Consider the following 13,604-nt stretch of genomic DNA (forward strand, 5'->3'; position numbering starts at 1 on the left):
TGAAATAACGCAGATGTTTCATAATATCTCTTGTTTCAGCTAAGCATTTAGACTAGCACATAGTTTTTATTGTATTTAAACAAACATAGGTTACTTCATGTGCCCACAGCTATGACCGACCTTCTAAAAAGGCCAAATATAATTCGATAAATTTAGCTAACGAATTACATAAGTTCACTGACCCTTTTTCTCGTCCGTTGAATGAACTACAGTATTAAACGTATGTACCTAATCAATTTCTTACGCATTCTAGTTAAGTATGTAATTTTTTTTTAATTTAGGATCACCTGTAAGGACAGGATTGTATTATTTATAAATAAACTAAATATATTTTAAAAAATATTTTTCAACTTAATAGTTAGTTGTGAATGCACAAGAGATATCTTTCAGGTTACAAAATGGGTCATCATTTAAATGTGCAAAAATATGTCCTGTTATAAGAAATATGTCACTTGAATTTCAAAAAGTATCTTCTTCTGCTGCCACTTTATTATTGAAAGTTGGCTGTAAACAACTTCACTTGCCTTGTATCTTGCGCTTGTCCAAAAAGTCCCTCAGCGGATGTAATGCCGATCCACTTCAATGCCATCGACAACCACGACGACAAACACGAGTCTATCAGCCCATCTTACCTTGACTTTTGGCCATCATCGATGTGCGACGGTAGGCTTCTTATTAAGACAGAAGAATGTTATATATACTATTAGAAGTATATTATTGAAGTAGAACCATCATACCAGTTTTATGCTTAATCTTTATCTCTCTTAGTTCTTAGATCTCTTAGATCTTAGTTACGATTAAGTCATCCTTCTTTAGTTTTACGTAACAGTACACACATCGACTGAATTTCGGATCTCGGTTTGATACCTCTGTATAATAATTCTACTCTTTGCCATTCCAGTCTAATATTAGTTGCGCGTGCGACGGCCTGCGTTGCCGTATCAGTTATAGTTTTTATTGTACCACCGTCCGGCTTATTTTGGGAATAATCCTAACTAGCTGCAATTGTTAACAATGTGCTGGTCCTTGTTGAAAGTTCACATTTCATTTCTTAAATGAAACTGACAAATATAATGAGAAAATAATATTTGAAAGTTAAAATTCTAAACTCAACACCAGACAATAAGATTTACTTTCAATAATGCGCAAGTTACTTTAGATTCTTTTTCGCCTGATTATTTCAGCCGCAGTTCCAACTATGGCTCAACTTTCGCCGTGCGACCTTCGCCGTCGCACATGTCCCATGGGCACAAAGAACCAGAGTTCTTGGAGAACACTTGGGTTGCTCAAACCGCAAGACTTTAAATTAGAGTAGAGCAACTATAAGTCCCATTTTGTGTCTAATTTATTGTACCCTACAATTCCCAAAACAAAAGTGTACAAAACGGAATAGTAGGAATATATGTTATACAGTCTGTAATAAAGAAAACGAGTAATTTAACGTAATTTCTTTATCATTTTAATTGAAATTGCCGAAAGCAAATATTTATCAACACTTATATGAATTAATAAATATTTATACTCATTCCGCGATGAAAGCCACAATCAACCGAAACATTTAGAATTCAATTTTTATAACAACCTCGACATGCGACTTCGCTCATAGATTAAATATGGGAATTTTGATAAATCACTACTACAACGGCTAATTATCAAAAACCACAACAAACTCGAGGCCTCAAATGTAGGTGAACCCCGCCTACTATGAAAAAGTCACGAAACATTCGCACACGAAAATGGAGTTCAAGTCTGGAGCTGGTTTCCTCATCATATACTGTACAAAAAGAAAGGTACATTAGTGCTGGATTGGTATTGGAAGCACACGTTAAGCCTTAGCCTACACAGCTTTAAATGAATTCAATTTAGAATATTCTAGAAAAAAAGATTTCCAGATTGCACGTTTGTAAAAACATAACCTATTTTTACATTGTTAAGTAAATAAAAAATGTTAATAGCCGTTCGTAAACGTTGATAAATAAATAAACAGATGCATTGATGTTTTCAGAATATAAACAGTATTGAATTAAACTTTGTATAAAAATTAATTTAAATGATACTACAATTAATTTTATATAATTAGGGGCTTTAATTAAAATTTGTTGTACACAAAAGATAATTTTTGTTATTTTTCTTCTTGTTGCGCTCATCTTTATATCGCTTACTTTTTATTTATACTCTTTGCTCTTTATAATATTACTATTGATAATTGATATAGTCTGTCAAAGTAATTCATAAGTACAAATCAAACTAAGCGATATAAGGACAAGACCAACACGAAGAAATATACAAAACGTTTCTTTTGTGCACAAATTAATTTATTGTCAGAGTTGAATTATTCGTTTGTCGAGATTATCGCGGAGCTAATGTTCGGCGATTTATCTTTTGGGAAATCCAACTGAAATACTGTTTATTGCTTCTATTTCGTAATACTTATTTTTAAACTTATCATTGATCGCTACAGACCTTATGTTTTCTGATTTATTTGAATTATAAATTTAAATTTGGTACAGATTCTCGTAAAGCACGTGTGCTCGTATTACCTATATTGATCTAACCATGAAAGGTTGTACAGTATTTAAATTCGAATAGTTACAATGATCAAATAATAGTTTCATATGGAAATATTTAAGTTCATTTTGGGTGTATTAGAAGCAAACAAAGAGCATACTTAATTCGTTTCGAACACAAATAAGAAACCGTCCATGCCTGTCCTACTACAGAAAGGGTTGTCCGCAAACAATTTCTTCACGTTTAATTATTACATATTGTCCATTAAACTTTTTATGCCTGCACTTAAATTGTTTTGAGTACATATTCTATCAACAATAAAACAAATTTAGATTTAAAAAAACAATGAAAGAGAATTATTCGTAAAAAAGTATTTACGATTAATTCTTACATGGTCAATATACTCATAACTTAGTATGTAATATAATATTTTAAAATAATTCACCTCTAATATCACTTATTGCGCCATCTAGGTTATATGTTTGAAACTATTGCAATGTTGATTAATGCAAATAAAAGATATTGTTACACTTTGTTATTTATGCATAATTATTTCACTTCATTGCTACAATAATTTTTTTGTAATAAACTAATAACTAAGGAATTGCATAGTACCAATTTACATTATTGAAGCTATACGCAAATTATGACAGTTAAACTGCGGTTTAACTTTGATAGATGACAACTGATAAATGACAATTGTCATTACTTACAGTAACATGTTCCCAACTTCGCGATATTCCGCCACCATCTCTCTTTTGCTTTGACATTTCGTTCAAGTAAACGTTTATTTTACGGCACTACACGTTTCGTGTCATAAGACTTAAAGTAAGTTAAAATTAAATAAAATAATTGTAAAACTGCTCTTGTAGTGTGTTTCCGTACATTTCATAAAGTTGAAATATGTTTAAAGTGAATATATTTCCAAGATTAACTTGGATGAAAAGTGCGCGTTTAAAAATAACCTAATTGTATCTTTCGATAGTACTGTTACGCATCTTTATGATTCAAAGGTTAATCGGTTAGGTACTTAAATTCCAGAATGCGTTACGTGGCCGCGTATTTGTTAGCCGTCTTGGGCGGTAAGGCTTCACCAGCCGCAGCTGATATCGAAAAGATCCTCAGCTCAGTCGGTATCGAAGCTGACTCCGAGAAACTAAAGAATGTCATCTCGAAGTTGGAGGGCAAGACAGTCGATGACTTGATCGCTGAAGGTTAGTTTTTTTAGATCTAATTTTTACCATGTGTTTACTACATGCTTGTATCTTGTAAACATTCAGGCCTAACCTAATACTTATGCGATAAAATTGATTACATTTAAATGTCCGTTTTCATGTTCATCATTAATAATTACCATGAGGTCGTTGCACAGCTAAAAATTTCTACCCTTGTAAAGCAGTTACTAAACAACACATGCCAAACTGCTTTTCTATGTAATGTAACAGTTACGGCTAAACCTTGGCTAAATACCACCAAAACTTGTGACTTTATGATGATATTCAATAAACACCATCTTTCGGCTGAATAGCATTGATGTTAATTTCATATCTGATGTTAATATTAATGTAGTTTTTTCAAAATAAATGATACACTTCAACTAATCACTAATTTGATAATTTTAGGGCGTGAGAAGCTCTCTTCGATGCCGGCTGGTGGTGCAGCGCCGGCCGCTGCTGCAGCTGCTGCCCCTGCTGCTGCTGCTGAGGACAAGAAAGGTTAGTTGCTGATTAACCTTGTTTATTATATCCATTCTTTTAATTCAACATAATATAATCCATTATTCAATTTTCAATAGATGTTAAAAGAGTGTACAAAGATGTTGCCATTGTATAAAATTGTGTGGTACATAGAAAAAACATTTTGGAACTGGCAACATCATTTTGTTGTTTAATTTTATATTTTAATGATGAAATGGATATCTTAAAGCTTAACTGATTGTTAACTTCTAAACTAAAGTTTAAAAATTACTTAATATTTCAATATATATACATGATGATTAACTTTATCACCATCTTTCGACTGAGAAACAGTGCTGTTATTTACATGTTACTGATAATGCTTAAATTTAATATAACTTAAATCAACTTTCAATGAACAATATTTAATATTCCCAATATTTGCAGAAGAGAAAGAGGCAAAGAAGGAAGAATCTGAATCTGAGGATGAGGACATGGGCTTCGGTCTCTTTGACTAGATACAACAAACAGGTAAAATGTTTTTATTTATATTTTAACTAATCATTGAGAAGCTTGGCTCACAAAAGTTGAAACATGTTTAGTGTGAACAGTATAATTTGTTTATATGGCCTACCTTTAGGGTAAAATTTCAAATACAGATTGTTTAACATACAACGGTTTTACTTATCTCTCAATTTTTTCTCATGAGAGATCTTAATTTAAATTATGTATAATTATTTTGGTGTTCAAAAACAAATAGCATGTTAAAGGTATAGATGTTTGCAGAGTTCCTACTAACTTATCTATTCTTAATTATTTAGATATTGTTTAGTATGTACCCTTTTACATTAATACATTTTATTAGTCCTTATATATTGCTTAACATATACCTTTTTTTTGTTTCAGCTGACGCGGAGTACGCGGTTTTTATTCCAATTTTTGGTATAAGTGTAACAGTAAGAATGTTTCTATGAAATATATCTTGCTAACATAAAGCCGATCTTTTATTTAACCTAAACTAGTATAGAATATATTATCACTTGCCCCTGTGAAGAAAGTTGTAAAAGCAAAATAATTATTTTTCAGGAAAAATTAAAGATGGTAATTCTATTATAACTAGGATATACTAGTAAACCGTTGTTGCTATCTATTTCATGGGAGGTAAAATTAGATAAGAGTTTTCCAGAGATAAATTATGTGTTGAAATAAGTTTTTGTTAACTCAACACATATTATGATGAAAGATAGTAAGTATGCATTTTTTAGATCTTTAGTTATTATTGTAGTTAAGAATCCTTATTTTTAATTGTAATGTTAAAATCAGCATTCAAATGGTGATACAATTTTTAATTCAAACCAATTTGTTACAAACATACACAAATCTTTCAAATTATACCAAAGGAACAAAGATAACCCTAGCAGCGTGTACACTGTAGAATAAGGAACGGTGGAACTTTGTACAGTGACAGGAAGATGAGGTCTTAAAATCGATCTTTAAGGCATAAACGATTATAGAATTGAGAAAACCATTTAATTTTTTGTTATATAATTTACCAGTTTTTGTACATAATAATGGAGTAATCTAGAAGATAACTCACGTATATCTAATCTATTAATCTCATATAAATAAAAAAATAATCCTTAAGATAGGCTGATATATAATTAAAAAATTGTATGACTACGCGCGCAGACAATAAATAATTTAATGGCAAAACATCTGAAGAATTGTTGAATAATTTATACTTTGTAAATCCGCTAATGATAAATATTTATTCGTGATATAATGATGGACTGTTGTTTACATAACATAATGTATTAGTTCTTTAATGACATTCCATTGTCTGTAACATATATAGAACCAGTTATTCCCTTAGCCTTCTCACTAGCAAGGAACAAAGCGAGATCTGCTATTTCTTCTGGCTCAGATATTCTATCCAGCGCTGTCTTCTGCTGGAAAGCCTCCCACGGAATGGGTGTGCCAGTATTTTCCAGAATATCGGTACGAACTGGTCCAGGGCTTATTACATTGACCCTCACTTTATGAGGCGATAACTCGAGGGCAACATCCTTTGAGAAATGGTTTAATGCAGCTTTGGAACACGAGTACATCATCAAAGCCGGTACGGAGGTTGTCCTATCGGCGCCAATACTGGATATATTAATAATATTACCTTTGGTAGCAATTAAATGTGGAGCGGCTAATTTAGTCAAGTGCACAATAGCCTTAAAGTTGACGTTCATTACTTCGTCGTATGACTTTAATATATCACCCAGTAAAATGCTTCCCATGGTAGATGTTCCAGCGTTGTTTACCAAAATATCAATTTTACCAAATTCCTTGATGGTTTCGTCGATAATTCGTACTATGTCTTCCTCCTTGCCTAATTCTGCTTTGACAATAAGAGGATTTTTGCATCTGGCGGCCACGGCATTTAATTTGCTCTCATTCCGACCAACCATTACTACTCGAGCTCCTTCGCTGCTAAATTTCTCAGCGATTGCGGCTCCTATACCAGAACTCGCGCCCGTCACTATCACGACTTTCTCGTTAAAACTCATTGCACTAAAAGTTAATACGTGCGACTTCGACAATCTTACGCAGCACACTGACGACTGAACAGTAAAACAATAATTATATCAACGAAGGCGAGCAATGACCTTGGAATACGAGTAATATACTTCAAAACCATTAGCAAACAAATACTGCAAGTAGCTACTTTGCAGTATTTATTTAATACTGTCCAATACGTCATAAATATTAGGCACTTCCAAAAATAAATTGTTACATAACTACTGATAGCCGCATGTGGTATATTATTGTGAAGGAAAATAAAACCCTGAAATATATTCGTAAAATGTGAACAATTATTTTTAAATTTTTCAAACACCAAAACTTACTTAGTTTTGGTGCTTAGATACACATATTGAAAAAAAAACAAAAGTACTTAATAATAGTTATGTTTTTAAGGTAAGTAAACCTATCTTATCACAGCATAAATCGATAAATGATAACAACGTCTGATGGTATTATTTAATTTAAAATTAATATATTCTTTTAATGTGCATTTTCGCGTATATTTGGCGCACATTGATCAATACAGCCATGCCTACCACCATGCATCATTCTGTTCTTCAACTTAATAATATAGTATTCACTTTTTACCGGGGGTACTTACCAAGAATTCTAATTATACGCTGTTTACCAAGTCGTGGGAGTGTCACTGCAAAATCATTTAGAAAAAGACAATAGTGTTTAATGTAATTTATTACTCAAAAGTTCCTAAGGTTTTAAAAGATATACACAGTACCAAGCATCAATATCACACCAATGGAATTTTATATAAAGATATATTTAAAGTTAAAATTATTAACGTTGCCTTTTATAATTGTAAAAAAAATAACTGATCTTTTTTATCTTTTCAGTCTATGTCAAGCTTTTTAAATGACCCTTCGATACCCCCAAATATGTCCGAAATAGTTTTTGCCTTTCCTTTTCTTAGCGCTTCTGTCACTCGTTTATTGTTTTCGTTTTCAAAAAACGCTTTATTGGCCATTAACTTGTTTAATACGTCATCTGAAAAGAAATATTCTTATTTGTGTGAATATACATAGATTAACGCCTGGATAGTTATTCACTGATATTGAAGTAATGGGCGTATTTGAGTCATATAAGTATGCTTCTAATAAAACCTCTTCTCAACAATAATTTTATATATCGTGTTTATTGCACCAGACTTCGGATTTCGGAACCCATTTTCTGTACCACCTACCGCTAATGCATTTTTATCTGATGACAAATTTAGATTACTATCGACATTTTTATAGTTATATCAATAATTTATTGGATAAATGTATAATAAAATAAATAAATAAAATATATCCATATGAAAATGTAATATAATATCATTACTTATCATTACATATACATATTCTAAACACTATTTAGTCACAATAATACTAAAGCACCAGTTGAAAACTTGGAACCCTGTGCCTGTGTACATTTAATGCTGGAAGTATTTCGTCGCTCTATTGCGACTTACTCTATTCTTATTCGTTGAGCAAGAAAAGCACCAAGTCTGGGTTGACCGGTACGATCTACCAGGCGCCATCTTTCTTCAAATCTTTAATTAGCGCCTATGTATTTGAACCGGTCTCCCAAGAGTCTCTACTCCAAAGGAAACAGAATCGAAATTGGAGGAAAGATGATATTTGAGCTAGTTATTTTGTATATGTATGTGTATAGTAGTTTTATTCTAGTACATTGTCTTCACATATAATTATTTAACTAATGTATACTAACATTGTACATTTTATTTTAAAAGAGTAAGTGTAGAGTTTCTTGTACACACGACACCTTTTGGAAGGGGCAACTTGAATCATCTTTATATTTTATTTAACAGTACCATTTAAGGTGGCCTAATTGGAATGACTTTGATCTAAATAAATAACAATTACCTTTGCATTCCAAAATTGTTTTGTAATTCCCACCGGAATCTTTTGGGAGACCTTCAATGGGGATCCACTGCTGTAAGGTATTTGATCCAGTAGTATGGACTCGAAGCATTTCCATTAGCTCCTTCTTCATAAACGGCTTCATCATCATTAAGAGTTTATCTACCCAGGATGGAGCATTAACAAAGTGCATGCCTTTTAGTCTTACTAACATTGTTTCCTGAAGAGCAAACATTAAAAAAACATTCTCGTAAGTACTTGATTAACACTCAAAGACCAGAACGTAATCAAGGCTTTCGTATATATATAAATACTTTACTTCCAATTTGCAAAAAATTAAAGTATATTTTAAGAAGTTCATAACCCCCCCTAACCAGATGATTCTTAAGTTCTCTATCCGTTCAAATATTACGTAAGCACTATAGTGTCCTTGATTTCTTATTTGGCGATTACGTCAATAGTAATTTATTTATAATTTTTTACATATATTATCTACCCCACACATTTTCTATGCTTGAAAGTGAAATGTATTTTCGACTTTTATGAACTACAAGCTGACCCGGCGAACTTTGTTCCGCCTTAATGGCAATAAATAAGCATTTTTTATTGGAAAAAAATACAAAAAAATTACTTTACTTTAAATTACATTAATCATTCATTATTATTTCTGTATTTTAGTACAAAGGTTGCATATTTGCTCTCGTGATTGAGAAGCACGAAGTCGAGCCATACTATTGGCGCTGTTCACGTGCAATTTGTTGTTCTTCTTCAGTCCTTTCATTTGCAGTATTTCGAATTCTTCTTGCATTACGGCTTTGTCGGGAAACATTCGATCGTCTTTGAAAACTCAAATTTTCAACCATACCGAGTTTTATAGTTCACTGTTTATACGAATGGGCAATGGCACTATCATTACATTATAATTGTTAATTATTTATTTAATAGAAATAGTTTGAATATTGATTTCTTACAAATATCAAATTGTCATTACATAGCTGTCATTATACGTCAATACCTATCATTTGCGTATTCTTATTCCAAGTCTGATTCCTTTTTGTTATACCACGTTTTATAGTGACTGACGTTTCATGTCAAGTCCCACGGGAACGCTGTCGAACGGGATAAAAAGTAGCCTATGTCCGTCTCCTGGCTCTAAGCTACCTCCATTCCAATTTTCACCCAAATCTGTTTTGCCGTTCCTGAGTTATAAGTGGTGTAACTAACACGACTTTCTTTTATATATATAGATTATATTTGAAAGCATTGCATACTTTTGCTGACAAGAGGAACAGGGGAGGGGGTAATAAAATGCACTAAAACTGCTTACGTAATACTTGAAAGTGAGTGTAAATATAACTGTATTTTTTGAAACACATACAAATACATTACGCGCTCAAAGATTTGGCAAGCCCCAGAACCAAAGATATCGCCACACTACGCTCAGATTAAAAAATCAGTAAATTACCTGCAAATAATATAAAAACTGTTGTAGACTCTGCAAGTCAATCCTTGCCAGGTGCCCCAGAGACATTCCTTCGAAATCTATTACCATACAAAATCCTGGCCAAGTCCCTTCCTCATATTGCCAGAGATCTATCACCATCAATGTAGCCCTGAAAAAGGTTATTTGCTCAAGACTTTGCTACACTCCCGAACCCTCACCGCGTTTTTATTAAGTTTTAATGATGGACCTAAGAGAGAAATAAAGTATGAACTTACTTTACTGCTGCACTGAACACAAATAACTTCGGGTCATAGTTTATCATATGTGAGTAAAAAATAGCATAACCTTCTTTTGTGCGTGTCGGTAGAGGGCAGACCAAACTGAAAAAGAAAAGAAGTTATAGCAAGAGGAATTGTATGTAGTGTATGATATATTTTATTCGTATTTTATGTCCTTATAAAATTATTAAATATATTATTAACTGTAATATATTAAATAATCTAATTTAAGTAAATCTATGATGACTTATATATTAATATGAGGTATTGTCCACAGTCTATTGTTAGTATACAAATTACTTTTCTTTGAAAACGAACAAAACATAATCGAATAGTCAAAATGATAGAATAGTCACAAAATTAATATATCATATAGAGCTTTTATATTATACAAATACTCTCTAAAACCTTAAAAGTGTATATATAAACACTTATAATAACAAATCACTTACATTAACACTTAAATAAGTAATTGCGATAATACTTACATTACTCTCAATATAATTATCATTCTGAAATAGAAAAATAACTTACGCTGTATTACAAATTTGTTCCACGTCTTCCACTCTTCTGTTCTTAAAGAAATTCGTGAAGAGTGTGCGTAGAGTGTAGTGAAGATCTAGCACTTGTTTGGTGACCCCACTACTTCTCTCACAAGAGTGATAGGCTAAAATGAGATCTAAATCTGAAAAAAATAAATAACTTTACTAGTCATTATTTTGTATAATATTTTAGTAGGTAGCTTTTACTAATCACTTTAGTATGTTCACCACAATATCACATTATTTATTGTATGAGTGGTAATATAAATAAGAGTATCATGTATATAGTAATCTAATAACAGAACAAGCTTCAGCATGCGACTCCCTGAGTTCGTAGGTTCGATTCCCGGCTGTGCACCAATGGATTTTCTATCAATCGCTCAAACGGTGAAGGAAAACATCGTGAGGAAACCAGAGCTTTTCTTAGAATCAAAAAGTTGACGGCGTGGCGAGCACAGAAGGCTCATCACCTTTGTCTATTAAGATTGCGAGATGATCATGAAACAGATACAGGAATCTGAGGTCCAGAACTATGTAAAAATATTGTAACGTCACTGATTTATAACATAAACATCTCTGAGGTGATTTCAAGAACGTCTAGTGCACAAGTAGTTTTAGTAATGTTATTTAAATAAAAACAAGTAAATTTTGCATATCATTTTCCTTATAATAAATAATTATATCTTCTATCATTTAAGAGTTCATGACAGTTGCATTGTTATTCTTACGTGATGTTGATATTTTGAATGATATAAGATCTTCGCTCGACTTTGTTCAGAATTTTGCTTAAATTAAGCCAATAAATGCATAACATTAGACATAACATTTATGACTGACAAATAGCCACAAAATAATATTAATACCTAATCAAAAAAAAAATTATATATACATAATTATGTTGTTTACCTGTTATGTATTTTTCAGGCAAATGTGGTTGTGTTTTCAACCATTGCCTCAGCTCTAGGACATCGCTGGGGCTGATTCCTGTGTTCTTCTTGTACTCCACTTCCAGGGGAAGCTCTTGGACCTCTCCTAATACCATTGTCTGAAGAGACTGTAATGTAATACAAAATTCCTTTTAAATAATCAAAAGTCCAAGCCTACCTGTACTTTGGCTTATTATTTCAACTCCATTAGGCTTTTTTTGAAAACTTCGGAATAATAAGTGTGTTTAATATTCTTATCTTAATGTCATAATTAATGCACTTTTTGTTTTCTTTTAATTAACACAAAAGACCTTGAATCCATCATATCGTGTTGTCGAAACAAATCAAAATAATTTTTCGTTTTCAGTTGTAAAGGTGGGAATAATAGTATTTATTTAAACTTTAATGTACATTGCACAATTTTAAGTATATTTATTTCAAAATATTTCATTTATATTTTTTACGCCACAATTTACAACTTACAACCTAAACAAGATTGCTTAACGGTACACAGTTGACAATATTAAACACGGAATAGATCTGTTAATTTTAAACTATTGTAATGCAATGCAAAATCATCACACAATTTACAAAAAAAAAACACATTTACATTTTCACATATCGCCTAATTTTATTTTGGTTTTAATAAATAATTGCATCTGACAAATATAATGTATTATGTCGTAACATCGACTTTTTGATAGAAACTCGACTTTCCATTTAAGTTTTGTAGTTACTAACTACAAATATTTTATTCAAAGGATGCTTTGTGTGTGTACAATTTAGTTCGAAATACGTCCGCCGAAGTTCTTCAAACTGCAACTTAGTTTCGATTCTATTACGATTTGATTTAAACTAAAACTTACTATTTTTTTTTTCACGTTAAAGAAATCACATTTGAATCACCCACTCTGGCTGACAACATGCGGTCGAATGAAACTGGATTTAAAATTACCGCGCACCAAATAAAATCATAATTTTACATATGATTATTTTATTATGATTTTGTTGAGTGGATTATTAAGTTTATATGTGGTAGAAATAATCCAAATATAAATAAATCAAATACCTACAAGAGTTTACAAAAACGTTTTAAACGTAACAGTTTCTGCCACAGTGGCCGGTCGTTTTTAATTTATTTTAGTGATTATTTAAGATTAACAGTAGTAAGATGTCATATGGAGCATGTTGTAATGGTTGCAGCTCCTTACAAACATTATGTAAAAAAAACTTGGCGATTAAAAATAGTGGCGGAGACTTTATTGCCAGTTCTTCTCTCCCGTTCTACTCCCTTGATTTGAGAACTGGCAGTAAATGTAAAATAAGAATCTTAGATATGTTACCTATATGAATAAACAATTTTCATTTGTTTGTTTGTTTGTTTATTTATTATATATAAAAGAAATATTTAAGGTTATATTAATTAAATATAAAAAAAATTACCCTGTTCAATCCTTAAATATGTTATATTAAGATATGATTGTGTGAATTCGCTTTTGACCTTTATTTTTATAATCATTATTTTATCATGTCAAGATGTTTAAAGAATTTATATCGCTCTTAATGAAAGACTGGCAAACAGCACTGAAGGTCTTTTTAGCATTGGTAGCCTTTTTTAATATTTAATAAAATACGTATATGTAAAACTAGTTCAAGTTTTGGAGAACCAACAGTGAAAGTGGTTTTGGCTGTTTCAAATTAGCCTTTGCAAGTCGTACATTTTGCATTGAATATTACAAGTTTTTATTAATATAAAAGAAATACACCAGTGTTAGGGTA

General features: G+C 31.6%; 3 protein-coding genes and 1 non-coding gene across 4 annotated transcripts; 2 read left to right on the forward strand and 2 right to left on the reverse strand.

Annotated features, from left to right (window-relative positions):
- Window positions 1-3,195: 3,195 nt before the first annotated feature.
- Window positions 3,196-5,179, forward strand: LOC111003506 (60S acidic ribosomal protein P2). The gene is made up of 5 exons (XM_022274043.2): window positions 3,196-3,336; window positions 3,550-3,722; window positions 4,131-4,223; window positions 4,632-4,715; window positions 5,091-5,179. Exons 2-4 carry the CDS (start codon window positions 3,551-3,553, stop codon window positions 4,700-4,702), a joined length of 336 nt encoding a protein of 111 aa, XP_022129735.1. The 5' UTR covers window positions 3,196-3,336; window position 3,550; the 3' UTR covers window positions 4,703-4,715; window positions 5,091-5,179.
- Window positions 4,493-4,569, forward strand: LOC123689767. Its single transcript, XR_006750653.1, has one exon. It is a non-coding gene; the product is annotated as a small nucleolar RNA Me28S-Am982 (small nucleolar RNA).
- A 330-nt stretch (window positions 5,180-5,509) lies between the features above and the next one.
- LOC111003407 (17-beta-hydroxysteroid dehydrogenase 14-like) lies at window positions 5,510-6,811 on the reverse strand. The gene has a single exon (XM_022273899.2). It carries the CDS (start codon window positions 6,740-6,742, stop codon window positions 5,999-6,001), a length of 744 nt encoding a protein of 247 aa, XP_022129591.2. The 5' UTR covers window positions 6,743-6,811; the 3' UTR covers window positions 5,510-5,998.
- Window positions 6,812-7,435: 624 nt separating this feature from the next.
- Window positions 7,436-12,815, reverse strand: LOC111003545 (retinaldehyde-binding protein 1). Its single transcript, XM_022274128.2, has 7 exons — window positions 12,692-12,815; window positions 11,806-11,953; window positions 10,892-11,042; window positions 10,355-10,459; window positions 10,101-10,248; window positions 8,639-8,855; window positions 7,436-7,757 (listed from the first exon to the last, which is right to left on the reverse strand). The coding sequence occupies exons 2-7, from the start codon at window positions 11,939-11,941 to the stop codon at window positions 7,603-7,605; spliced, it is 912 nt and encodes a 303-aa protein (XP_022129820.1). The 5' UTR covers window positions 11,942-11,953; window positions 12,692-12,815; the 3' UTR covers window positions 7,436-7,602.
- Window positions 12,816-13,604: the final 789 nt, after the last annotated feature.

This window comes from Pieris rapae, chromosome 14 (assembly GCF_905147795.1).
Source record: "Pieris rapae chromosome 14, ilPieRapa1.1, whole genome shotgun sequence".
NCBI classification, from domain to species: domain Eukaryota; kingdom Metazoa; phylum Arthropoda; class Insecta; order Lepidoptera; family Pieridae; genus Pieris; species Pieris rapae.